Source organism: Pieris napi, chromosome 9, assembly GCF_905475465.1.
Source record: "Pieris napi chromosome 9, ilPieNapi1.2, whole genome shotgun sequence".
NCBI classification, from domain to species: domain Eukaryota; kingdom Metazoa; phylum Arthropoda; class Insecta; order Lepidoptera; family Pieridae; genus Pieris; species Pieris napi.
The window spans coordinates 6,336,129-6,362,742 of NC_062242.1; the positions used below are offsets into that span (position 1 = coordinate 6,336,129).

The 26,614-nt window shown below is 31.4% G+C and overlaps 3 protein-coding genes across 7 annotated transcripts in view; 2 read left to right on the forward strand and 1 right to left on the reverse strand.

Moving 5' to 3' along the window:
• Positions 1–4,086, forward strand: part of LOC125052572 (dnaJ homolog subfamily C member 10-like) — a 65,337-nt gene extending 61,251 nt beyond the window's left edge. Inside the window, exons 24-28 of the mRNA XM_047653497.1 lie at positions 163–305; positions 1,092–1,216; positions 1,473–1,586; positions 2,531–2,618; positions 2,783–4,086. Of these exons, the coding sequence (XP_047509453.1) occupies positions 163–305; positions 1,092–1,216; positions 1,473–1,586; positions 2,531–2,618; positions 2,783–3,055 (743 nt within the window). The 3' untranslated portion in view covers positions 3,056–4,086. The remainder of the gene's footprint in view (positions 1–162; positions 306–1,091; positions 1,217–1,472; positions 1,587–2,530; positions 2,619–2,782) is intronic.
• A 270-nt stretch (positions 4,087–4,356) lies between these two features.
• On the reverse strand, positions 4,357–6,397 carry LOC125052571 (PIH1 domain-containing protein 1-like). The gene is made up of 5 exons (XM_047653496.1): positions 6,059–6,397; positions 5,899–5,980; positions 5,275–5,828; positions 4,970–5,113; positions 4,357–4,479 (listed from the first exon to the last, which is right to left on the reverse strand). The coding sequence occupies exons 1-5, from the start codon at positions 6,122–6,124 to the stop codon at positions 4,447–4,449; spliced, it is 879 nt and encodes a 292-aa protein (XP_047509452.1). The 5' UTR covers positions 6,125–6,397; the 3' UTR covers positions 4,357–4,446.
• Positions 6,398–13,203: 6,806 nt separating this feature from the next.
• On the forward strand, positions 13,204–20,705 carry LOC125052390 (ell-associated factor Eaf). Of its 5 annotated transcripts, none has more exons than XM_047653204.1 (10): positions 13,230–13,292; positions 13,561–13,662; positions 13,863–13,989; positions 14,204–14,296; positions 14,504–14,642; positions 14,868–14,989; positions 15,457–15,580; positions 16,162–16,447; positions 17,194–17,299; positions 17,531–20,705. In XM_047653204.1, exons 3-10 carry the CDS (start codon positions 13,893–13,895, stop codon positions 17,611–17,613), a joined length of 1,050 nt encoding a protein of 349 aa, XP_047509160.1. In that variant the 5' UTR covers positions 13,230–13,292; positions 13,561–13,662; positions 13,863–13,892; the 3' UTR covers positions 17,614–20,705. The 5 variants fall into 5 exon arrangements, with proteins under 5 accessions (XP_047509163.1, XP_047509160.1, XP_047509162.1 ...); XM_047653206.1 differs by having other exon boundaries at positions 13,260–13,431; positions 14,868–14,993; positions 15,461–15,580; XM_047653203.1 differs by having other exon boundaries at positions 13,260–13,431.
• Positions 20,706–26,614: the final 5,909 nt, after the last annotated feature.

Sequence of the window (26,614 nt, forward strand, 5' to 3'; positions counted from 1 at the left end):
TTATACCTAAAAGTTACCATTATGTGGTGTAAAGTACTGGAAAGTCGAAAATAATATTAAGAATAACGCGTAATTCAATCCCCGCCACGTATCGTAACGTTTTACACAATGAACCCCCCCCCCACCAATTTCGTTACGTAATACTTGAACGCTTCCTTACAGACTTTAGCCTAAGCGAGCAACAGGTACTGGAGATTAGTGATGTCCGGTCACGTGAATATGCATGGGTCGTTGCGTTTCTGCCAGTACATTATGGTCATGTCTGCGATGAATTATTGCATGAGATGAGAATTGTCTCGAAACGGGTGAGTTTAAAGAGTAGTAGACATTTCGCTATTTCAGTCACCGGTTTCCTTATATTTAAAATGTATTTTAATGGGATCGGCAACTACCAGATAACTTCAAGAGCACTTTCGATCCAATATTGAGTTTTGGTTATTCCAAGATTGCGATTTGCGAACATTGTATAGTCGGCGCTACGGATATTAAAAGGACTAAATCGAAATCGCTGTGGGTTTTAGAGCTTTATAATGATCAAGTGGCGCTATAACTATATGTGTCAAGGCACAGGATCTCAGATTGTATCTGTTTCTTTGATAATTGTCTTTTGAGGACAAGTGATAGGACCTTTTCTGTGATGGTTTTGCTGGTTTGCTCTAGTGTTGCCCAAAATCAGTCTTGGTCTTGTTCTTGCATTTTCGCAAGACCAAGACTGAAAACGGCAAGACTAGACTTAAGCCTGCAAGACCAAGTGTATCGGCGCAAGAGCAAGATCAAGACTAGCCTAAGTCTCGTCTTGGTCTTGCAGTTGGGCAACACTAGTTTGCTCAGTGAGAAAGAAATCCATCGGTACACAAGCCATTAATACTATATGAAAATTTATTTGAAAGTGTGAGAAGTCCAGGCTAGGTTTGAATAGAATTTTGACCATAACACGTCCTTCAGAAAGGAAGGTTTATGGGTATCTAAAGTAATATTAAAAAAAAAAAATATTATAATTATAGAAATTACTTCTACTGTTCATAGCTAAATACCAAATATAAACTTTTTTTAAATGAACCATTATAAAACGCCTTATATAATTATTTTAGCTTCGTCCATTAAAGTTCGTACGCGTCGGCGCCCTCTGGTGTCGGAACGAACGTACGGGCGGTTTTTGTAACAACGTACGCGCGCCAACCTTACGCGTCTATCCTCTCGCTTCAGAACATTCTACGTGAGTTTTTTATTTATCCCGCAGAGTACATAGTTAAAATATTTAAAAATTTACTTAAAATGTCGAAATTAATCTAATTGATTAATTTATAACAAAAATCCTTAATAACTTTTTATTTATATTTTTAAGACTTATCAAAACATTTTTTTAAATACAAAGTAACTTTGTAATAATAACATTGTCACTTGAGAACAATCGGCCCTCGGTCTATCGGATTATTTAAAATCTGGTAATATTATTTATATGAATATTACAGAATACCCCTACAGCAGCTGTCAAAGGCGCCGTATATACTTGAGTGGGCTTTGAATCATATAGACGACTCCATCGTGAATTTGAATACAGACACATTCAACTCAGAAACGCAAGGGTGAGAAATTATTGCGTTAAATATTATTATTTTTTCATTTATTACGAATGGTTTTTTGTTTTTACCTACTTCGAAAAAAGGTTATCACTTTTACATGTATGCATATAATCTTCAAATTAGAATAAAGTATGATGATTTATTAAAGCTTCCAATGATTGGCTTAAGTTTGAAAAAAAATTAGAAAACATTGATCACTAACCCAGGTTTTGAACGTTTATGTCAAATTGATAGTTTCATTAATGGGACGGCAGAACGTTTGCCAGAAACAATAAATGTTAAGCACCCAAAAGTTCAAATTCTACTTAATCATCTCAGCGGATGTGGAGAGACCCCTTTTCCACTTATATTCTTTTCACAAAAATATTCAAAATGATCGAAGACATGTCATGTAATACTTATTAGTGTAATATGTAATGTTACCTATTATCGCGTATCCAAGTATATATAGTAATACTAGCAGACCGGCCAAGCGTTGCTGTGGCTAAGGTTTTTGTCATATTACATAGTAGTAAACTATTCAAGGGAAACGGTAGGTGAACACCAGTCATGGGGACCACCATGCTTTATTGGTGGTTTGCCATTAAATTGTCGCTTATGTGAAACGTTCGTACTTTCAACACAGCGCCATCTGTTAAAATTGTGACGATCAAATAATTAACAAATAATTTGCAATAAAATAATATTGCGGGTATAAATTGAGATGTAAGCTATCCTATCTTTTCAGTTAGATCAAACTGCACACGGTGTGCAAATTTGATTGATATCGGTTCGGTAGTTTAGGAGTCCATAGCGGACAAACAACGTGACACGTAATTTATATATATTAAGATAATCAAAATCAGCATACAATTTACTAATTAAATTAAATTAGTAAATAACAAAATTAATACTTACTTTTCAGCTTGGGTTACTTATTTATATCAATATTAAGTTTACTTTTTCAGAAGTGAGAAGCCATGGGTCATATATTTCCATACGTCGGGATGTTACAAGTGTTCCGAAATGTACCTAGATTTCGCGATTGTTGCTCACGTAAGTAGATTTTATGTTTCACCAGTTTATTTTCTGTTTCACCGGAGCATTTTTACTTGACTCGAATCCCGTTCGTGCAGTATGGAATTTTTCTATGTAACAATCGTACGTTGAAGAAAAACATGACACTGATTTTTCTAACGTCTTACATGTCAACATTTCAGCACCTCAACAATGTGATAAATTTTGGTAAAGTGAACTGTATGTCGGAGTGTCAAATTTGCCGTCAAGAGTACATAATGAGCTACCCATTTATTCATATATATATGAACAAAAATGAGCGACAATCCTATAGGGCTGTAGTTAACATTGAAGTAGATACATACTCCGAACTCTGGAAAGATATACGAATGGTTTCGAAGACCTATAACGACGACATATTAGCTAAATTCAACAGTTTCGACATAAAAACCCAGTACTTACGAGATGAATTGTAAGTTAATGGCTGAGATTTGCTATTGTCAAATTTCATCTCAAAGAATAGACGATTTGACAGATCTAATAAAACGAGGTCTCATGAGTCTGCAAAAAGAGAACCGGTTGCAATGGTAAATTATTTGTATTAATAATTACATTTCTTATGTAGAGAGCACTGGTTACGTTATTATATTAAAACCTTAAAATATGCTAAATTAAAATTAAATTATTATATGTGCATATAACCGCAACGCTGATTCTCTTTTCGCACATACTCTACGATTATCGGTAGAAAAAAACAATGTTAGTGGAAAGATCGACATCAAGGCCTAGTCAAAAACTATAACGGATATTGTTATGGTAGAACTACTAAGTACATATGAAAGATACGTGATGAAATTTGCCATATATGCAGCTAGTACAGTATTCAACATTCCAGTGCATTTATATAATATTAGTTGATTCAAATCTCAACTGGAAACTATTTATTTGTATTTCATTTATCAATATGTGAAAAATGTTGTGATGGATTTGGTTATTCAAATATAATATACACTTTACTAAATCATATGGAATAAAACCAGTGGCCAACAGTTAAATGTTGGAACTTCTGATTTTGAGTAGTGTTTGTCTATTTAATCATTAGCTTAGGGAAAATTTAAATCTCAAATGTATCTTAATCTTGAAATCTCATAGCCAATAACCAATTCCTAGTTTCTATAATTGTTACGAACCTGATAATTAAATTGATTTTGTACAACTTCATAATTTAACAGTATGAAACTATCAATTTTAGCATATCTTTAATTATTAACATTTTTATATGTAATGTTACTTTACTAAATCTTTTTAAGTTTTATTAATTTTATCTGACTTAGATCTTTAATGAAATCCTATTTACCTTTTTATTATGATCCTTATATGGCTTTAACAAATAAGTTAGTAGGAAATATAACCAGCATGTAGTAAACTTAATAATATTAATACTGTGTTAGGTTTAAGCTAGTGGTAAACATTTTTATCTGTCAAATAAATTTTAATTCAATTGCAATTGAACTTTTAATATTTACTACTGAGAGCAGTTGTGATATTTTGTTAGTATCAACTAATATTTGCTAAAACTAGTTGAAAACGCTATTTGATGTTTCAAAGCAACATGATAAATATCTATACAAAAATATTATCAGAATATCACATACTGAAAACTGATACTTAAAATCTGATGGTATTGAACCTCCCTTACTACAATCATTACACACTTTCAATGATTTCTCTCTCACTGCACACAAAGTCTGCTATGGGAAACAATAAAAATTATTGCAATATAAAAATTTGTTTTATTTCTTTGCATGTACAAGGACATTGAAGAATGTAACATCAATAGTGTTATATAAGCAATAATATCAAGCTATTAATGGATTACTGGCATCTTCACTGATAACATCTGCAAAAAAAGTACTATTGAGTTTGCATCTTAACTATAGATTTGGAGTCACATCAAGCAATGTGTAAAGACAAAGATGTTAAACAAATAAATACACTCAGAAGCTAATCAAGTGTATTTGTAACAAATTATTGATTTTTTTACATACCAAGTCTTTGAAGTTCTGAGATTATATATGGTATTATAATCATGACAAAACTTAATTAAACTACTACTTTACTGTAGTTACATTGTTACAGCTTAAATTGCAGATGTACTTACAGTCAAAATCTATTATAACAACATCAAAGGGACTATTCATATTTGGTCGTAATAACCAATAGTCCTATCAGCCAATGACATTGGTATTAAGAACCTAATACAATAGAACTCAGCCGGGACCTTTGATTTTTGTCAATCTAGCAGGTATGTTGTTCTAAAAGATGTTGTCGTAAACAGTTTTGACTGTATGAGTAAGCAGGCAAGTGTTGTATTATGATCACAAACTTACGTCAATATTCCTATTTAACTGAGCATCTATGATGTCTTGATCAACACTACAAGGTAAGAAGAAATCTACTGGATCAAAAAGTCCTTTGGAATCCAAAACAACTCTATCTTCACCAATTTCCAAGTTCAGGTCTTGTAAGTCTACCTGCAATCAATTTTTATGCCTTTAACAGTGTTTTATACATACAATACTAAGCAATATTTAGATACAGTGATATAAACAGAAAAACATCTGATTCTGAATTATATGATGCAAGATATACACATGACTGGAGTTTTAATATGTAATTTAAAAACAATACATACTGAAGCAGGTATTTTAAATTCAGCCATAAGGTACTGTATTTCCCCAGTTGGTGGTTCCCTCCTGAGTCTATAAACTATTTCTTTCCTAGATTCTTTTGTGGGCTTCTTTATCTCCTCAATTAATGGCTTCACTTTTGCTTCACATGATTTAACATCACGGATTTGTATCCTATGTGACTGTAAATTGCCAATAGATTTCCTATTTTTTAGAATAGTATACTTAGACATGTCTATTTCAAATTGGTACTTGTCTTGTAACCCCTCAAATACTACTGTCAGAAAAAAAGTCTGAAAGACCTCATCCTTTTCTATTTTAGAAAAAAAGTTTGTGTTTATGGCTACATCATAAACAGTAGCAGGTATTCCAGATTTATCTGGTTCCATTCTTCCTTCACCAATGCTCATAGGCACTCTATAGCTAGATGGGTTGTCTGAGCTAAGAATCTGCATTAATTCTTCATTAGTAATATCTTTAGGACAGGGAATGGCATCAGTGCGGCATACATTAACAAAAAGCTTTTTGTTGTTCTTTGTAAAAGTCTTCACACAAAAACCTACAATGATTTTTTAAATATTATTACGCTTTAGTTTTTATACAAGATGTACATAATTTGTCAATGTTACCTGGTGTTGGCTGAACAATTTTATAAGGATAGTTATCAGTAGTCGCAAAAAGTTTGTTAAGTTCATCTTCCATTGGATTTTCCTACAATAAACAAATTAATTAAATGTATCTACTGAAAATTTAATAAAACTGTAACAACAACTGTGTTGTTAAAGCTACCTTAATAATTCGCATGTTTTGCTCCATGATAGTAGGATCGACCTCTAATTGTATTGATTTAGTCATTTTGGTTGCCAAGGAGAATGAATTTGTTTATAGCTGCGGTCGGTTAACCGAATTGCGAAGTTTAAAAAAAGAACTATTTGTATTGTAAATTCCGTAAGAGCATTAAACCAAAAATGGATCAGAATTTTTTGAGCTTAGTACAAAAATTTTAGATTTGTAACCAGAAAGTAAACCCCTTAAAAGGTAACACCCATTACAAATAATACATTAAAATTAAAAAAAACTCAAAACTCAAGAAATAGAATTTACTATTGATCACAGACTAAAAAGACTAATAATGATATTGACATTGACGTTAAATAAAAGAAAATAGCGTGAAGTACGTAAAAGCAAATCTGTGGGCATATACCTATACAGTCATTTACTATAGTCCTTTTCACGAAAGAAGTCCCCCAGACGCGGCGCTGCAATCGCATGACGTAATGTTGCCATTTATGAGTAAAAAATTTACCTATTTTATTTACATTTAGCAGATGTAATTTATCAAGTAATATTATTTTCTGCATACTTCGATGAAACAATATTTATGTTATGTAAAAAGTATATACATATTTATTTACTTATATTAGCGGTGTTCTACCTACTTACAGGGAAAAGTTGAGAAGATAGGGTAAAGAAAAGCAATACAATTTTTTATTCAGAGTTTTATTGCAAAATTGTTGGGTTACAATTTTTTTCGAAGTACACACCGCTGTTATACCTTCGTTTGTAATTCTTGTTATAGTTATTTCTGACACACCTGCAATTAAATTATGAACAACTAAAAATAATAATAACTTTAAGTTTATAATGCTTATGTAATATATGTTTTAATTTCAGTTACCTAGTTTCATCACGTTATGTATTTGTTCAATTTTGTCGCAAAAACGAATTTATATCATAAAAGTCCCATCAATACAGCAAAAAAATATTAAATGGCAACTCTAAAAAGTACCTGTTTTGGCGGCAATTCTCTTCCGAACATTGTTTAGTTGTATTAAAACACCTTGATTCTTATGTTCCGCTTCACAGAACTCTTTCACCTTTAATATCATTTCTCGAGCCGAACTTTTTACAACTTTTGGCATTGTAATCAATATTTAAAATGCACTAAGCTAGTTAAAAATTCACAAAAATCTACCACAACAAACGAACTTGATAACATCGACGAATGACAACATTGCCGACCTGTCAAATTTAGTTCCAAAAATATCCGCGGGACTTCTTTCATGAAAAGCACTATAGTCGAAATATCCAAATACATGTTTAAATAAATACCAACGGCAAACGTCTGAGTGGGCTAGTGAATATATGAGAATGTGAGCCATAACAGCGTTCATTGGCAAAAAGTTGAAGAAAATTGTTTTGAACACTGTGTCGAGAAATAATTGTAACCTGGGGGTCTAGCCAAGATGGCTTAACAGTAGTGTATGTAGAAAGTCGAAAACTAAATTTGTATGAAAATGACAGCTCGTGTCGACAGTCGGTAGCCTAGGCCCTAAAGGCGTGAGTCGGGATACAATAAGCGACGCCATGACAGTGCTACGAAAAGACATACATTAACGCTTACGCTATTCGGTAGCCAACGGCCTATTAATGTTTCGGCAGTGTAGAAAAAACGGTGTTTCTCCGCCATGTTTTAGCGTGATCTCAAAAGCTGCTGTTTGCAATAATTTAGTACAACTATTGCCATCTTTAATGGCTACCGTTTTAAAAACATGTCATATTTTGGACGTTTTAACGAAATGGTTTTAATTTGTTATCTGTCTTTTTTAACGTTCTCGAGTTATTATAATAATTTAAACTAGAGTTAATATTTTTAAGTTAAGAGTTTTAGTTTTTCTATGAATCAATGCGAGGATAACATAATAGACACAGATAAATATGAAAATATCAAGAAAATCAGCAAATTAGTAGAGGTAAATCCTAGTTATATTGGATATCTTTTATTGATATTTATATTGCATGTAAGTTCATGAAATTGTTCTTTAATTTGAAAAATACATATACCATTTAATATTGCATATATTATGTAATCACAAAGTAAAATGATTGTACATTTTATTTGTATATTTCAGATGGGAAAGCAGTCACTAATGAACATAATTAGAAGTTCTAAATATATTTTATAGTAATTATAATAGAAGCTAATGATATAAGACTGATTTAAATTAATCAAATAGAGTGGATTTATACTTTATGAACTTTGGAAATATAAAATCTAGTGAGCAATACTAAGTAATGGTAAGCAGATATTTTGTTTACTTATTTACTAAGTCAATATACTAGAGAAGTTATTATAATATTGTTAATGAATGAGAAGTTTAAATTCAAGTCCCTTGGGAGTTACTGACATTGTGTGACAAATTAAGTATATTTTTAAGTTTAGAATTAAGTAAAGAGTTTTAATATTAAAGTTACCTATTGAAAAAACCTTGGACCGATCTTACAGTTTAGTTTATCAGTTTTCTATTTGATCAAAGTACTAACTAAAATATTTTCTTTTCAGAAAAAGAGAAGCTAATAAGACAACTAAAAATATTTAAAAAACCACAAATGGACAAGTTTTATTAAAGTCATATCTTTTAATTAATTTAAGTGGTCTATTATGTACCTGAAAATGAATTTGATGATGGGGAATGAAGCATTTTATGAATAATGTAAAAAATAAGACAAGTGGAGTATGAAATAATGGTTGGTTAAGTAACATTACCTCATGAACAGGAAACAGTAACTGAAACTATGTTCTTCCACATTTAATCTTAATAAGTTCAGCAGTTTGAATGTTAATGTTATAACATTAACATTCAAACTATATTATTATAAACAAACTGCATTTGTAGATTTTGGGAAGAATTATATCTTTACTATAACTATTATTATTTACAATTGTTGTGTTAAGGAAACATCACTATTTTTTTAATCACCCAGGATGTATTCATAGTAACTGTAGGTATCATAGTAATTTTATGAAATCATCACAATATTTAACGTTAGGTTTTATGAATTGAACAATTTTTTTTATATAACAGCACACAAACAAGATATTGACATTGCTGCAAATTAACACTTACATTTATTAGTTAATTATCTACATATATAAATATGAATACATCTACATTAGGTAGTAATGCATTGAATTTGGTGCACCTGTGTGTGTTCAGTGGTAATGTCTGTATTGTTTAATAAGTTTTTACATATGCTTATTTTTCTATATAGACTGCATTATGTTAAGGAAGATATTTGGTGCCTTATTGTAATAAAAAATAACCATAACTGAAACATTTTTATTTTGCTACCTGTTTATTTAATATTCTCAACTATTAGTAGGTACGGGTCATTCATATATGTATTATCTGTATATTCTTGTAAAATAAACTAATATTGTTAACCACTTTAATGGCTTTTCCTACTAAAGAAGACATAGGTAAATTCCCAAAAATAAAACTGACAAATACATAACATACAATGTTTATTCATTTCTTACTTAAACAGATTTTGCATTTATATATTAACTAGTAGCAAATCACTGATATAACTTATAATTTCATACCAGACTAAGTTTCTATTTTATAATTTTTATTAATCCCTCTTTTCATTTCATTGAGTACTTGCTGCTTTTCAATTCTCACTTTCTAAAAGTATAAATTTATTATAAACAATCAACCTTTATGACTCTAACTTAAACTGAAATTGTTTGTTGGACATAAACAGAGATAATTCCAACTAGTAGCAAATCACTAATAAAATCTACACTTATATATAAATCTGCTTGCAAATTGACATTAAAAATATTCAAGCACAAACACCAAATCTAATTAAAGCTTAAATCAAACAGTCTACGTTTTTTTTCTATCGTTTTTTAATTCCTTGGACTTTATCAACTTCTAGTCAACCTTATTTTCACTCTTTATTTATCAATCCACAGTACTATTTCTATTGTTTCTTCTAAGCGGTAACAAAATATGTTGCTTTTTCATTTTGCAGATTAGTTGTGAGGTCAAATCCTAAAAATATCAAAGTATGAGTACTACTAATTATTATATATCGCGATTATGCAATTTCAAAATATTGTATTTATTTGTAGCCTTAAAGTTCTGAGAAAACATGTAACAAACCATAATTAATTTAAACATGCAATTAAAATTCATATATTCACTTTGCACCTTCCGTAAATTCCACTTAAATCGAAAATTTATAAATTAATTTATATAATGCAGCTTCCAATTGCAAATTTACAAAAATATTGTAAAGTTTTAACTTCTATTTGTTTATAAAAGTGACATTAGGAATACATTTAATCCAGAGACAATATGAAAGGAATAAGGTGCTACGAACAGCAGCTCGCATCTACGCTGTCGACTTTGCGGTAATGTATCGACATGCCTCTTGGCTACGAACGAAGCGTTTTCGACAGTACAATTACGCAAAAGCGGTAGTGTATGTAGAATACTTTTCGACACCAATATGGCTAGACCCCCAGATGCGAGCTGCTGTTCGTAGCACCTTATTCCGTCATATTGTCTCTGGATTAAATGTATTCCTAATGTCACTTTTATAAACAAATAAAAGTTAAAACTTTACAATATTATTGCAAATTTGCAATTGGAAGCTGCAAAAGGGACATTAGAATGTCAGCAAGGTCGGAACAATTTTCGATTTAATTGGAATTTACGGAAGGTGCAAAGTGAATATATGAATTTTAATTGCATGTTTAAATTAATTATGGTTTGTTTCATGTTTTGTCGGAAATTTAAGGCTACAAATAAATACAATATTTTGAAATTGCATAATCGTGATATATAATAATTAGTAGTACTCATACTTTGATATTTTTAGGATTTGACCTCACAACTAATCTGCAAAATGAAGAAGCAACATATTTTGTTACCGGTTAGAAGAAACAATAGAAATAGTACTGTGGATTGATAAATAAAGAGTGAAAATAAGGTTGACTAGAAGTTGATAAAGTCCAAAGAATTAAAAAACAATAGAAAAAAAAACGTAGACTAGTGTGAACACTGAAATTAGAGTTTGATTTAAGCTTTAATTAGGTTTGGTGTTTGTGCTTGAACATTTTTAATGTCAATTTGAAAGCAGATTTTTATATAAGTGTAGATTTTATTAGTGATTTGCTAGTAGTTGGAATTATCTCTGTTTATGTCCAACAAACAATTTCAGTTTAATTTGGAGTCATTAAGGTTGATTGTTTATAATAAATTTATACTTTTAGAAAGTGAGAATTGAAAAGCAGCAAGTACTCAATGAAATGAAAAGAGGGATTAATAAAAATTATAAAATAGAAACTTAGTCTGGTATGACAGTAAAACCCTTAATGAACCTTTGATTCCATATTGATGTTCCAACATCTTAGATTTTAAGTTTGATGCTGATTTTAAGTTAATATTTATGTCAATTAACTTTTGGTTATATCAGTGATTTGCTACTAGTTAATATGTAAATGCAAAATCTGTTTAAGTAAGAAATGAATAAACATTGTATGTTATGTATTAGTCAGTTTTATTTTTGGCAATTTACCTATGTCTTCTTTAGTAGGAAAAGCCATTAAAGTGGTTCACAATATTAGTTTATTTTACAAGAATATACAGATAATGCATATATGAATGTCCCGTTCCTACTAATAGTTAGGAATATTAAACAAACAGGTAGCAAAATAAAAATGATTCAGTTATGGTTATTTTTATTAAAATAAGGCACCAAATATCTTCCTTAACATAATGCAGTCTGCATTATTTCATACTCCACTTGTCTTATTTTTTACATTATTCATAAAATGCTTCATTCCCTATTATCAAATTCATTTTCAGGTACATAATATAACACTTAAATTAATTAAAAGATAAGACTTTAATAAAACTTGTCCATTTGTGTTTTTTTTTTATTTTTAGTTGTCTTATTATCTTCTCTTTTTCTGAAAATAAAATATTTTAGTTAGTACTTTGATCAAATAGAAAACTGACAAACTAAACTGTAAGATCAGTCCAAGGTTTGTTCAATAGGTAACTTTAATATTAAAACTCTTTACTTAATTCTAAACTTAAAAATATACCTACTTAATTTGTCACTTTGCTGCTGATTGTCAATTAAAGTTTTTAATAACCAAACAATGTCATTAACTCCCAAGGGACTTGAATTCAAACTTCTCATTCATTAACAATATTATAATAACTTCTCTAGTATATTAACATTTGTAAATAATTAAAGAAAATATCTGCTTACCATTACTTAGTATTGCTCACTAGATTTAATATATTTCCAAAGTTCAAGAAGTATAAATCCACTTTATTTGATTTATTTAAATCAATATTATATCATTAGCTTCTATTATAATTACAATAAAATATATTTAGAACTTCTAATAATGTTCATTGGTGACTGCTTTCTCATCTGAAATATAAATAAAATGTACAATCATTTTACTTTGTGATTACATAATATAAGCAATATTAAATGGTATATGTATTTTTCAAACTAAAGAACAATTTTATAAACTTACATGCAATATAGGTAAATATCAATAAAAGATATCCAATATAAACAGGATTTACCTCTACTAATTTGCCGATTTTCTTGAAATTTTATATTTATCTGTGTCTATTATGTTATCCTCGCATTGATTCATAGAAAAACTAAAACTCTTAACTTAAAAATATGAACTCTAGTTTAAATTATTATAATTACACGAGAACGTTAAAAAAAGACAGATAACAAATTTCATTTAACAGATTTCCATTTCGTTAAAACGTCCAAAATATGACATGTTTTTAAAACGGTAGCCATTAAAGATGGCAATAGTTGTACTTAATTATTGCAAACAGCAGCTTTTGAGATCACGCTAAAACATGGCGGAGAAACGCCGTTTTTTCTACACTGCCGAAACATTAATTGGCCGTTGGCTACCGAATAGCGTAAGCGTTAATGTGTGTCTTTTCGTAGCACTGTCATGGCGTCGCTTATTGTATCCCGACTCACGCCTTTAGGGCCTAGGCTACCGACTGTCGACACGAGCTGTCATTTTCATACAAATTTAGTTTTCGACTTTCTACATACACTACTGTTAAGCCATCTTGGCTAGACCCCCTGAAAGTTGAAGTATTTGTCAAATGTCAAAATCAAGATAGATTCGTCAACTAGGAATTCAGATTCTGAAATTAGGTCGAAGTAGTAGGTAGGTAGTGAATAGTGATTAGAAAAGTAATTTTTAGTATATAAATATTTAAGAATAATTTGCTGTCTTCAGAAAGTACATTTGACTTTTGTTGGAGTAAATTTCTAATTATGATAAGTGATTTTATGAAATAATCTAGGTACGTGTTGCTTTCGTCATTATCATGTAAAGATAAAGCAATTATTTTAATTGTAAATTATGCCATATTTTATGGTTTTATCGACAATTTTATTATTATCAAATGAATAATTTCATGATATTTTGATAGATCCTATGGTATATGTGGTGAAGTAAGGTATATGGAGTAAAATGCATCAATTTAAACAGTTAATACTTGAAGGAATTATTATCAGATGAAGTCTAGTGACTGGTATGTGTACGCGTAACATTCTAATCAGAAGGAAAACAAAAAAATAACCTCTTGATTCAATAACTTTCTTATTTTCTACAACTGTCACTAGCTGCTTGACCTATACTGATTTTAGTGTTTTCTTTTGATTAAATTGTTATGAAGTCATCCTAATGACAGCTGATTTTAAATTTAATTATTGATTTATGATTTTATTTCAGGAAAATAACATATGGCTGTAAATCAATAAAATGGCTGATAAACATAGTTTAAACTATGAGGTTAGAGAATTAAAATTGGGATCAAGTTTCACTAACAATAAAGCATCACAATATCACACAATTAAATGCAAGTATTTAACTATATTTAGTTTTATGTAATCTGTTACAGCTGCAGCCTAGGAGAAGGCCAAAATGTAAAAGTGAAGGGCTTATATTATGTCTAGAGTTTTTTATTTCAATCTAAAATGTATAAACACAGTAGTGCTATTAAGAAATTTTAAATTCTTAATCTTAAATGAATGATCGTTTTAAATTTATGGGTTGTTTAACTTTTATTTCAGATGACTTCAAGCCAGCTTCTGTTGATGTTAATAAAATGGCCACTGTAGATGTAGGAACTAACAATCAAGTGACTGTAACTGTACCACATTTAGGTAAGTATCCATTACAGATTAGTAATGATAAATAGCAGTTTAATAAAACTTCTATAACTCTAAGCTAAGATTTAAAGAAAATCAATTAAAAACTTATTGTGCCTTATAAATTTATATTTTTATAAATTTGACTGCCATAAGTAAATTTTTATATTAAAAATTTAAAAATGGTGTGAATTTATTAAAATTAAAAATAATTATTCACAGATGGCGCTGGCATACCACAGACAGTGTTTAAGGGAAATCAACGGCCTTACACAAAAGAATGTGTGCTTATAATAGATAGAGATACAGGAGAAATCACATTAGAAAAATTATCAAGTAATATACAAGTAAAAAAGACAAGGTATAAAGTGTTATGTTGTGTTTTGGCTTAAGAAAATTAGAACCGTTGATCTTATTTTAGTCTATCCCACTGCAATTTACATTATATTTCACTACTTTTATAATCAATTGTGCATCATCAAAGCATATACAGGGAAAATAGCTAATAATTTAATGATTTATAGGTGAGAGGTTTATATTATAATTTATTCAAATTGAGTTTGTTATTTTAATATAAATCTTTCAGGCAAGAGTCTATTCAAAAGCCACGCCCCTTAACTCCTATTACAAGCGATCTCACAAACACCACACAAAGATCTACATCGCGTACCCGTGTTGCAACCAATCGTCGAACTAACAATAATACTGGTAAGTTTTTTGTATATGTTGAAATAATATGTACTTATTATATACGTAATATATTCCTGTTAAACCAACATTTGGGTTGGTTCCTAGCTTTCTGTGCTTCAAGAAAGTTACTAAGGGTAATTCAAATTGCTTACTATTTTTATATGATAAACCTTTTATTTAAAAACGTTCTAAACTACCTTTTAAATGGTATATCCTTATTATTGTCAAAATAATAGATTCTTACATTATTGAGGTCTATAATATCTTAAGATTAAGTTTTAATTTAAATATCTGCAATGATGTGGTATAATCATATGGTCCAATTTCGGCTGGAGTTGGGTTCCCATGTTCAATCCAATTCCTATTAATATATCAATTTTGTTTTTTAGTATTAGGCATTTCCTCTTTCATAATGGCGACTTTATTTTGGAGAGTAATAATTTTACAATATTGTGAGACGATCTAGTCTATTATCTATATTACAGGCACAGCCAATATGACAGCTCAAGTAACCCAGCATCATCAACGGTTTAATGGTAGTGCAGCTCCCAAGGCTCATAACATGGTGCGTTCACCGCCCAGAGTCAAAACGTCTCCACCCCAAGCGCCGTAAGTATATTTGCATTCAATATTGAAGAATAAGTAAAAGTATACCAATGTTGGCGAGTCTGACGTCATGGGTTTGGGTACCGGCACCAATGGATTTTCATAGTATATGCAAATAACATTCAATCGATGAAGCATTTGATATGCAAAATTCAATAAAACAGACGCAGTAATCTTATATGCCATAAAGCATTATATTGGATTATTAATACAAAAGTTAAACACTGAATACCAAAAATTTTCATATTTTTTAATATTGACGAGGATTTTTTAGCTAGCATTTTGTGGGACCATGAAGAGTCAGAACAAAATCATTTATCTTTATAATGTCTGGCAAATGATAGCTAAAAATATTTTTTCTAATCTCACTTTCGATGTCAACCGTAAGAAATACAGTATAAACATGTATAGCAACATTGAATGAACAGCACATTGGCTTGTTTTAATAGAGTTGTTGTTAAATGAAAAACTTTACTTTGTTAGAACAAGGCAAACCCATCAAATTTTTTTGTTATTTTAATTACTCGACTTGATTGAACTAATGTAATTTTTTACATTTTAACTAACATGCTATTTCTCTACAGTTGGTCAGCAGGCGGCAACAGTACACTAGCGTCGCTTCCTATGATTGGTCTGGACGACGCTCCCAATGGTCCTAGCGCTCCTAGTGTGCATGCAACCAGTGCACACGTGCCTAGCGCGCATGTACCTAGTGCGCACGCTCCTATCGCTCACATCCCAAGCGCCCATGTGCCAAGTGTGCACACCCCTAGCGCACCCATTGTCCCTAGCGTGCATAGTGCCCCTATTGCGCACGTTCCACCACCGTCGCGGCATCTGCCGCCTCCCGCGCCGCCAAATCCAGCTACAGTAAGTACTTTAATATACACTCTAACTGTGTAACTGTAGAGCTTTACTATCTATTATTAGCAAAAAAACATTTTTATTACAGTAGAGATATCTAATTATCAGTATTTTGTTGCAACTGCAGGAATATGTTTGCAATAACAGTGTAAACTCTTTATAACGTCTTTCGCTATAACCAAAAACTGTATATAACGTAAAAATAGTTCAGTTCGGTCTTTATAACGCAACAGCCACTCTCTATAACGAAGACATTTTCATATTCAGTGTAATTTTTTTTATAATCAGCTTACGAAACTAACCTTTTGAGGTGCCGAAATTTCTAAGAAAGACACCTGAGTTCATAAACAGTCGTCTCGCCTTTGTTATTCTTAGATTACATTGCCTCTAGGAAATTTTGGTCTCAGTTACTAAACGCATCACCGTCACCTATCGTCTATTATTAGTCGTAAACAAACATTGAAATTGTCAAGATGGCCAGTAAAAGAAAAGCGTTAGTGTTTAGAATAATTTACCTATTGATAGTAATAAAATTAGAAATTATTGTAATTGGTTAAATTTGGTTGTTTTTTCTCATTCCTAACGAAAACTCTATAATGAATAAAAATGCTCGGTCCCTTGAAATTCGTTATAAACAGTTTACACTGTATCTCAATATATGAGTTGGTATTAAGCTTCGTTTTCTTCATTCTTCAAGCGAGTTAAATAAATTAAGCGCTGGAACAGCTGACAATGGTTTATACTTTTTACAGCAACGTCAAGATGACAGCTCATCTAGTTCATCAAGTGATAGTGACAGCGACAGTGGTAGCGGAAGTGACAGCGATGAGAACGACTCTAGACCATCTATTCCTTCTGGTAAGATATGAATTAAAAAGTATTTAATCCTTTTGACCTTGAAAATTGTTTTATAATTGGAAAGTAGATTTTTAATAGGTCTAACCTTTTGATCATCAATTTCTTTATAAGCCTGGCTCGAAGGACCAATAGTTTCTTTTATATAACAAATTGATAAATTTCATTAGGTTTTTGATTCATATATTTATACAATAAGATGTTATGGTTACACAAGTTAATTCATACATGCAGGTGCACCTAGCAACCCAGCCTTACCAACGGATGTCCTTAACGACGATCTCTGTTTGTCTGAATCCGGCAGCGACTCTGACTGACCACAACACACGCCTTTGTTTCACGGACATTTATTCTTTTGAATTAGTTTGCCCAGTTGATATCATTAACCTCATTAACTTTATCAAGATAATTACTGTTGAACTAATATTGTCGTCAACATAACAGAGGTAATTTAACACGATATGTCTAATGTCGCGACGGTCCTGTACGAACTGTTGGATTTTTGTTGAAGTATTTAAGTCTTAAGTTGTCTGTTACAGAAGAAAATATAAAGATCTTTTTACAAATGTGCTATAAACAAATAGGTATTACATATTTGGCCTTATAATGCTTGTGGCAGTTAAAAAAGACAAAAATAACTAAATAATACTATTTACCTAATTATATATACATATAGTAACGAAAAAGTGAAATGGTTGTTATTTTATGACTTATAAAATAAATGATGTGTAATTAATTTGTTTTGATGATTAATAGTTTTACTTCTGAACTTTTAATGAATTTTTAATCTTTCGTAAGTTGACGTTTGATTTTGAAATCTGTTGAATCAAATTAGCTATATTTAGTTGAAATACTTGAAATGCATGCTCAATTTATGTAACAGCAACATGTTATATTGCTATCTTGAACCAGTTTTTTTGACATTATAATTAAATGGTTTGTATATTTCATAATATCAAAAGTAGGTAATGATGGTATCATCTGGGTAAAAATTGAGTACTCAAAACTTAATTTTTGCAGGGTTACATCAAGCACAAAATTTATTTATATTAGTTTTCCTCAATAAAACAGTCTATACTTGCTTGTTTATAAACATAATTAAAATTAATTGTTCAACTGAGATTCATTAATTGAGATTCGCATTCAGGACTTTTATTTATGCTTTGTTAGCGTACATTATGCTTTGTTCTAACAGCATAAAGTGTAGTACGTATAGACCAATAAAGCTCTCAGCATCGTAAACTAGGGAGTTAATTTTTCGTACGTAGGCGCATCTCGTACGTATTATACCTTAATTGATCGCTATGATTTTACATGCTCCATAAATATATAATTCTTAAAGATTAGAAAAATATCTTCTATTCAGTGAAACAGTAATAAAAAAATAAAGTCTTGATATAATCCTGCCTATAATTCGTTAGAATTACTCCAATGTTAATAATGGTCAGTATAATGTATATTTTATTAAATTTAAACGATTTTGATTCGAGTTGAATTTGTCAGAGACATGTTATTGGCAAGGTTATTTGGTTTTAACGAAAATAAAGTAATTATCTATCTTTGTGTTAAGATATACGTTGCGACTTAGCGCGAATTATGCCTACAGTATGTCAATACGTTTTTGACATAACGGAGTAATTCTTACAGCTCAGTCTCGACTTTTTAGTCATACCCTCAGTCTTTGGCGGTGATAAAGTAGCAATACATATACAAAACTCCGACGTACTATGTATGGTTTGTATTTAATAAAATTTACAATATACTGACCGGCGTATGTTAAATATAAACGTGCCTCAATTTATATAGATAATATATTTTTTATTTTATGCCAATATGTTTAATTAGATATAAGGGCTTTGTTCGGTATCGCTAACGTTATACATATTAGACTTAATAAATTCTGCAATAAATTATTACATATAGTATTTGTTAAAATCTTAAAGTTAAGAAATGTTGGTACTATCAGCAAACACTGTTATTACAGTTCATTATTGTTACTGCCCTCTAGTATTTCGGATAATCGGCTTTATTATAAACCATAGATTGAAGGCAGTGTTTTTGTTACCATGGTTAAAAATTTAACATACATCGTATCAATGATAATAAATATGTTGCCTCAGTCCAAGCATATGGCGGCTTGAAACTTGTGTAAATTATATATTTCAGTCTTAAAAACATTTTATATATAAACTAAAAATATCTAAAATGTAAATTTATTTTGCTGATAGTACTTTGTGTAAATAATAAATGGTACGAATGCTTGAATATCGATGTATCCGATATATTTTCTTTTGGAAAACGTCGCACGAGCAATAATGACACTTTTAAAACCGGTTTGTTCTTAAACTCAACGCGAGCATTGTAATCGTAAATTGTTTTATATATATATTCAAGGATAGGAGTAAATCTGATTACTATATAAATTATAAATATTAATTTATTTATAAAAACTATACTGGCATAAAAATGTGTTTGTTTAAAATCATGAGTAGAGATATAGGAATCTTTGTCCGAAAACAATTTATTCGGTATTTTTTGTGTATTTGTCTTTAGAAAATTATCTTTTATTCGTCACGGTAAATAATCTGTAAAGTTAAAATAATATAAAAATTGTGTAGTATATGTTTTGGTTACACGTATTTTAATGTTTGTACTTACAAGCTTAAGACGTTTATGAATAAGGTTTAGAGTCGAGACGGACCGCTAAGCACTCCCGTAATTCTTACAACGTCAAAATCGTATGAACGTCAAAAAAGAAACATATTTAATGCATCTAATTTTACGTAATACCTATATTTCTAAAACAAATGTCTTCCACAAGGAAGACAAACCACCACAAGGTGGTTTTTGCTGACAGTCGCATATGTCATGTCATTTTTACAAATAATAAAAAAACTTAGTAGTGAGCCAAAAATCTACGGCCCAGAATTTTTTCTTACGAAAATAATTGTACGGATTTTGAGGTATTAGTGCTCATAAATACCATACATTTTAATGTGAAAAACACATATGTTAAAAATTAGCCAAAAAAAGTTGATTCATTAATTGATAATATTATTTATATTTGAAGGTGTCATTGAGGTCTCACGCGGCAAGTGAAGTGGCTCATTAATCGATATTCGGCTACAGTAGGAGTGATTCTCTATAGAATTATAATGGTATAACGAAAATTCTATTAATTTACAGTAATTGTCAACTGTATACAACACGTTGAATGTTTTACAAATTCAAAGATTAGAGAAATTTATTAAAATACGTCATGGGATTAAAGAATTTTCGTTACACGTAAAAATTGTGCCTTTAACTTCTCATTTATATTGTATTTCGTTCGCATAGCACCGTGATACGTCACAGTATATCATTAGTATATTTTATCGTAATAAAATATGTCCTCATTTCTGAAAACCTTGTTTCGTTTTTTATTATAATCAGTACGTAAGATGTCACGTGCATTTTGATAATTTATTCAAAGACGAGTCGCTTCTTCTTCCCTTAACATAAATACTAAAATAAACTTTATGAAAAAAAAATTAATTAAGAAAATATTGTTTTTATATAAACTATCATTATATAAGAACACCTTTGGAGCTACTCCTTAAAACCTGAGCTAGCATCGGAGTACTGGGCGTTGACCTATCGAATGACGTTCAATTTCGCAGTCCCCTCCCCCTTGAAATAAAAGGCGAATGAATGAAACGTATAAAAGCTTTATACAGTACAATAAAGGAAATGATCTAAAGTGATTAAAGTTTAGAATTAATTATCTTACGTAAATTTTCACAACACATAATGCCAAACATAAGAATTATACTAAAATAAACGTTAATTACTCGTAATTTTTCTGTTATTCAATATTTAAATAATTTTCCATCTATTAAACCTATCTCGATATACGTAAACACCTGAGGATCGCAGGTGCCAACTTAGGTCAAAAAAATTGCCGCGTTATAACGGTGTAATGTTAATATTAATCGACTTATTTCCATTACGACAGGATATATTATACGATAATTCTCGTACTACTTTCTACGGTGTAACAATTGTCCGGCACGTCCGCCGTATCACGATAGCAGCACGTACGTGCTTTACTTTACTTTGAAAAATGGAAATGTGTATTCTTAATTATTAACCAAGGACTCGAGCCTGGAACCTCATAATCAGCACTCGAATATGTTAGCCACACTAAGGCAGTTGTCCCATCAACGCGACGGCGAGGAAACAACTAACTATCGGCTATTTTCTCGCTCAAGAAACGTACAATAGATATACATTCCATGTTAATAAAAGATAATTCTCGCTTAGGGAGCGTTCAAGTATTACACCACGCAATTTTTGGAGATTATTACCCCCCCCCCCCAATCAATGTAACGCGCCGTAACGTTTTTCCGTGCCCAATACTAAAACGTTTCGTGACCACGCAGTGACTCTATACCTAAAAGTTACCATTATGTGGTGTAAAGTACTGGAAAGTAGAGAATAATATAAGCAATAACGCGTAATGTAATCTCCGCCCCGCATCGTAACGTTTTACAAGAGGAGACCCCCCCCTTCCCAAAATTCGTTACGTAATACTTGAACGCTCCCTTAGCGATACTAGCTCAGCGATCAGAATTTCATTTCATTTCTCTACATCTATCTGAAAGTAGGTACACGTATTTTTATTTATTATGAATATCAACAATCATTTGAATTATCATTGTTGTCTAGTTCAGACGACGATGATGATGTGTTTTATGATAGCATTAGAGTAGTAATTCTGAAAAAACTGAAGGAAATGAGGAAAAAAAACTATTAAAACTATTATTAATTTTTTTCATTTTTTTTTCTTCGGATTATTGCATTGTCATCGATCTTTGACAGGTGCGCAAAGATTGAATTAAATCTGTCCGTTAAAAGTGGGTCAAAATCGAGTCCGAAGAAGTCGGTTACATACATACATACATACAGGTGAAGCTAATATAAAGTGTGTAAAAAAGAAGAATTTGGATGGATAATATTAATTATTTTAGAAAAGAATACACTGAGTAAGTGAGCGAGTAATCGCGAGTAGGTACCTACTTATACACTTGCTTATAGCCCAGCGACAAAACCATCGGAACTACACGCCAACTCTTTTCTAATTCTAGCTCGACTCGCTCATTCATCGTCGGCGGAGGAACAACTGTCTAATGGGGCAATAAATCGGTGGTATTAGAAGACTTGGCGTAGATTGCATCTATTTCCATTATAGACAAGTAGGGATACGCCTGACAAGTCTAATATTGGATTCCGCACGATGTTTGCCTTCACATCAAGTGGTTATTGCGAAAATTTAAAAAATCCAGCCGTGCACAAGTAGGGTTTGAACGGACAACCTTGGAGGTGAGAGTCGCGCGCTTATCCCACTAAACCATAGTTTTAATTTTAAGAGTAAAAACCATATGCCTATGGAATTTACTATTAAAATTTTATAACATTCGGTAATTGTGTTGCTTTATCGGTTTGTTTGAAGGCGGTTATTAATGCTATAAGTTCTAATAATATACCGAAACAATGACGTGTTAGAATGAATTAACGTCATTCCTGTCACTTTTTGTCGACATTTGAAGATTTCATAATTACATTTTTTTGCATACTAAACGTAGAAGACAGAATATTAAAACGTAGTCGAAATAATATGTAAGTAGGTATAGTAATTCTGCGTGCATTGTGCATAATTAATGAATATAATATGTCCTGAATTAACAGGCCTTAAACATATCCCTTTTATGCGTCTAAAAAATAAATGAACAGAAAAATAATTATGTATCTGACTTAAATTGCGCAATGCAAAAGTAATATATTACTAACAATTCACAAGGCCACAAAAAAAATTTGCTATTAAATTTCAATTAAAAAAATTTCACTTACAAATAATAACTTTGTTTTTATAAGTGACAATGATAAATATGCGGTTTTTGAAAATGAGTTATCTTTATAACTGCTGACTGTTTCAAACCATTATCGTTTATTATTGTTAAAAGCGTTAATGGTTACCTAAAGCTTGAACCTCGATTTTTCATTCTATTTTTAAAGTTATAAGATACACATTTTACTACTTCGAAAGTGTCTTTCTTTGAAACGATTGCCTTTTTTGTTGAGAATAAGGTTTTAGGAAGCTCTACGCCTTTTATAAAGGCTATCTACCTAGACTTGCCATAAATACTGAAATAAAGAAAAAAAATCTATTGAAAAAAGTAGTTTTATACATTTTAAATATAAAAAGCTTATTCGAAGTGGTCTACATTGGCTGTAATACAGTCCTTTAAACGTTGAGGCCAGTTATCAATAGAAGCTCGCACTCTTTCCATGGGAAAATTCTTCACTGCCAATCGTACGGATTGTTTTAGTTTACTCTAAATTATCATGGCGTTTAGCCGTACTCTCTGACCATAAATCATAATCCAATGGGTTAAGATCGGGACTAGACGACGGCCAGTCTTCAGCTCTGATGAAGTCCGAAACGTTCGTTTCCAACCAAGACTGCGTAGACCGAGCTGTATGACCCGAGAAGGACTATTCTTGGTTATTGAACATGGTGTTGTTAAGGGGCTTCACTACCTTCTCAAGAATTGTATCTTGATACACTTGTGCCGATATTTTGATACCTTTTTCACAAAAGTATGGCTCAGTCACTCCTTCATAGCTAATACCCCACCAAACCATCACTGAAATCGGATAGTGCCCACGTTGCACTGTCGACTAATTGGGAAGTCTCCTTAGACCTTTGAGCATAAATACGGTCATTTTGTTTGTTAAAATGTTGCTCAATTGTACAAATTTTCTTATACATAAATAAAAATTGTCTGTGACCTCCCTTTGCGTGCCGCTTCAGTAGTTGTTTCGATTTTACCATCCTATTATTTTTATAATTATCAGTTAAGAAATGACCAGTATGAGAGACGCTTATAGGCTACAATTCCTTAGTCATCTTTTAAAATTGTTGAGAGATGTCTCGAGATGAAGATAGCTTAGTTGCTATCTTCATCTCGAGATGATATATTTGCTTTCGTAATATAATTTTGTAATATTATTAAAATTTATGGTAACGATGCGATAACGATGCACCCAAATTGGGGGTTCCAGGGGGGGGGAAGGGGGGGGATTCGATTTCGAGTTTCAGTTGAACAGTTATTTAAAAAAAATATTAATATACTAACCTAACCTAACCGATCTAAATAATAATTGGTTTTTTGGACAGCTCCGGCGCTACGGGAAATGAGGTTATTTAAAAAAATATTAATATACTAACCTAACCTAACCGATCTAGATAATAATTGGTTTTTTGGACAGCTCCGGCGCTACGGGAAATGAGGTTATTTAAAAAAATATTAATATACTAACCTAACCTAACCGATCTAGATAATAATTGGTTTTTTGGACAGCTCCGGCGCTACGGGAAATGAGGTTATTTAAAAAAATATTAATATACTAACCTAACCTAACCGATCTAGATAATAATTGGTTTTTTGGACAGCTCCGGCGCTACGGGAAATGAGGTTATTTAAAAAAATATTAATATACTAACCTAACCTAACCGATCTAAATAATAATTGGTTTTTTGGACAGCTCCGGCGCTACGGGAAATGAGGTTATTTAAAAAAATATTAATATACTAACCTAACCTAACCGATCTAGATAATAATTGGTTTTTTGGACAGCTCCGGCGCTACGGGAAATGCAGCCCCTCCACCCTTGCGTACCAAAGCACAGGCATTTTATTCAAGCCTCCGCAACCTCGGTTTTTGGTCAAGCCTTAGCCGCTACGGCTTGCATAATGCCTGTGCTTTGTTACAGCGGGGTGGATAGTGGGGTGCTCTGATTCGATTTTGGGTACTTTTTGAATAATTTCAAAATTTTCGGAACCATACACTAATTGAAACATGAAGTTAATGTAATGTATGTACATTTGACAAGTAATGGGTAAATTAGGTTCAACTTTAAAATTAACAAATGAGAAAATAATCGATCCGATTAATTTACCGAGAATGTCACATCACTTATAACCAATAGAAAACGAGAATGTCACATCTCTTATAACCAATAGAAAAGTAGATAATGGCGGATTGTTTACAAATTTCAATACATTTTACAAAACTTTAAAAATTTTTTTTAAATACTTTGACGCATTTCCGGCAGCTAAAATCACTTGGAGGTGTTCCAATCAAGGTCCCCGAGACTCCTGCATAATCAGTATCATCAGATTCGGGTGCATCACTCTCACACCCAACCCGTCCGGAACGTTGGTTTTAAGCCAGGCTTAGGTGCCTTGTGGAGAATCCTGCTGGAAAGGTTTCAACGAATTCTGGCTTTAACAGCATTAACAGCCTTTGTAGTTCGAACAGCACGCGGTCGCCCCGATCTTTTCTGGTTTTCGACAGATGAAGTGTTGTTGTATCTGTTGATAGTACGATATGCAAACATGCGGCTGATACCAAGTTTTTGAAGTATCTAGAATATGACCGACGGCTCCATACACACTTTGTGCAAGACGATCACTGCATTCCTATTTTCTTTAACACCCCATTCCGTATTGTAATTTGATAATGCACACGAAAAAATATGTGAAATGGCGCAAAATCGAAAGAAGTTTCTAAAATATTATACGTGTTCCAGATTTAAAATAATAAAAAGTTGAAAAAAATGCATTTTCATTTGTAAAGGTGCGTACAGACTATATAACATAACATGTTATACAACATTGCTATACAACATGTTTCAGATAATGTGGACACTGAATGTTATAAAACATGTTATAATAACATGTTATTGATATGTATGCTAGGACGAACCCAGCATCTACGTTTTTTTGTTTTTCTTTTGTTATTTAAAATGGTTATATAACATTGTTATATTGCATTGTTATTCTAATGTGTACAGTATTGTTTTATGTTATAATGTTGAATATATATGTTGTGGACGTGTTATAAAACACAAGTTATATAATATGTTACATAGTCTGTACGCACCCTAACAGAACTTATGGCCAGACTAGTTCGAAAACACCATTTTAATTTTTTAAATCAGTTCATAGACTACATTTTCTTCTAAGTGCCAAAATGTTTAGTCCGAATAGTTTCGGAAAAAAGTGTCTATGACATAGATGGACACACAGACTTTACGAATCTATAAGGGGTCGAATCTATTAGGTTACAGAACTTTAAATTTACCCGTTCCCATTTATCCCATCAGATGTGTCTCGATGTAGGCCCTGAAGAAAGTCAACGTGAGAGCAGCTTGCCATAGATGTTTTAATTGCATGCAATGTTAAAAAAAATCTTACCCTAATCTCGATAATAT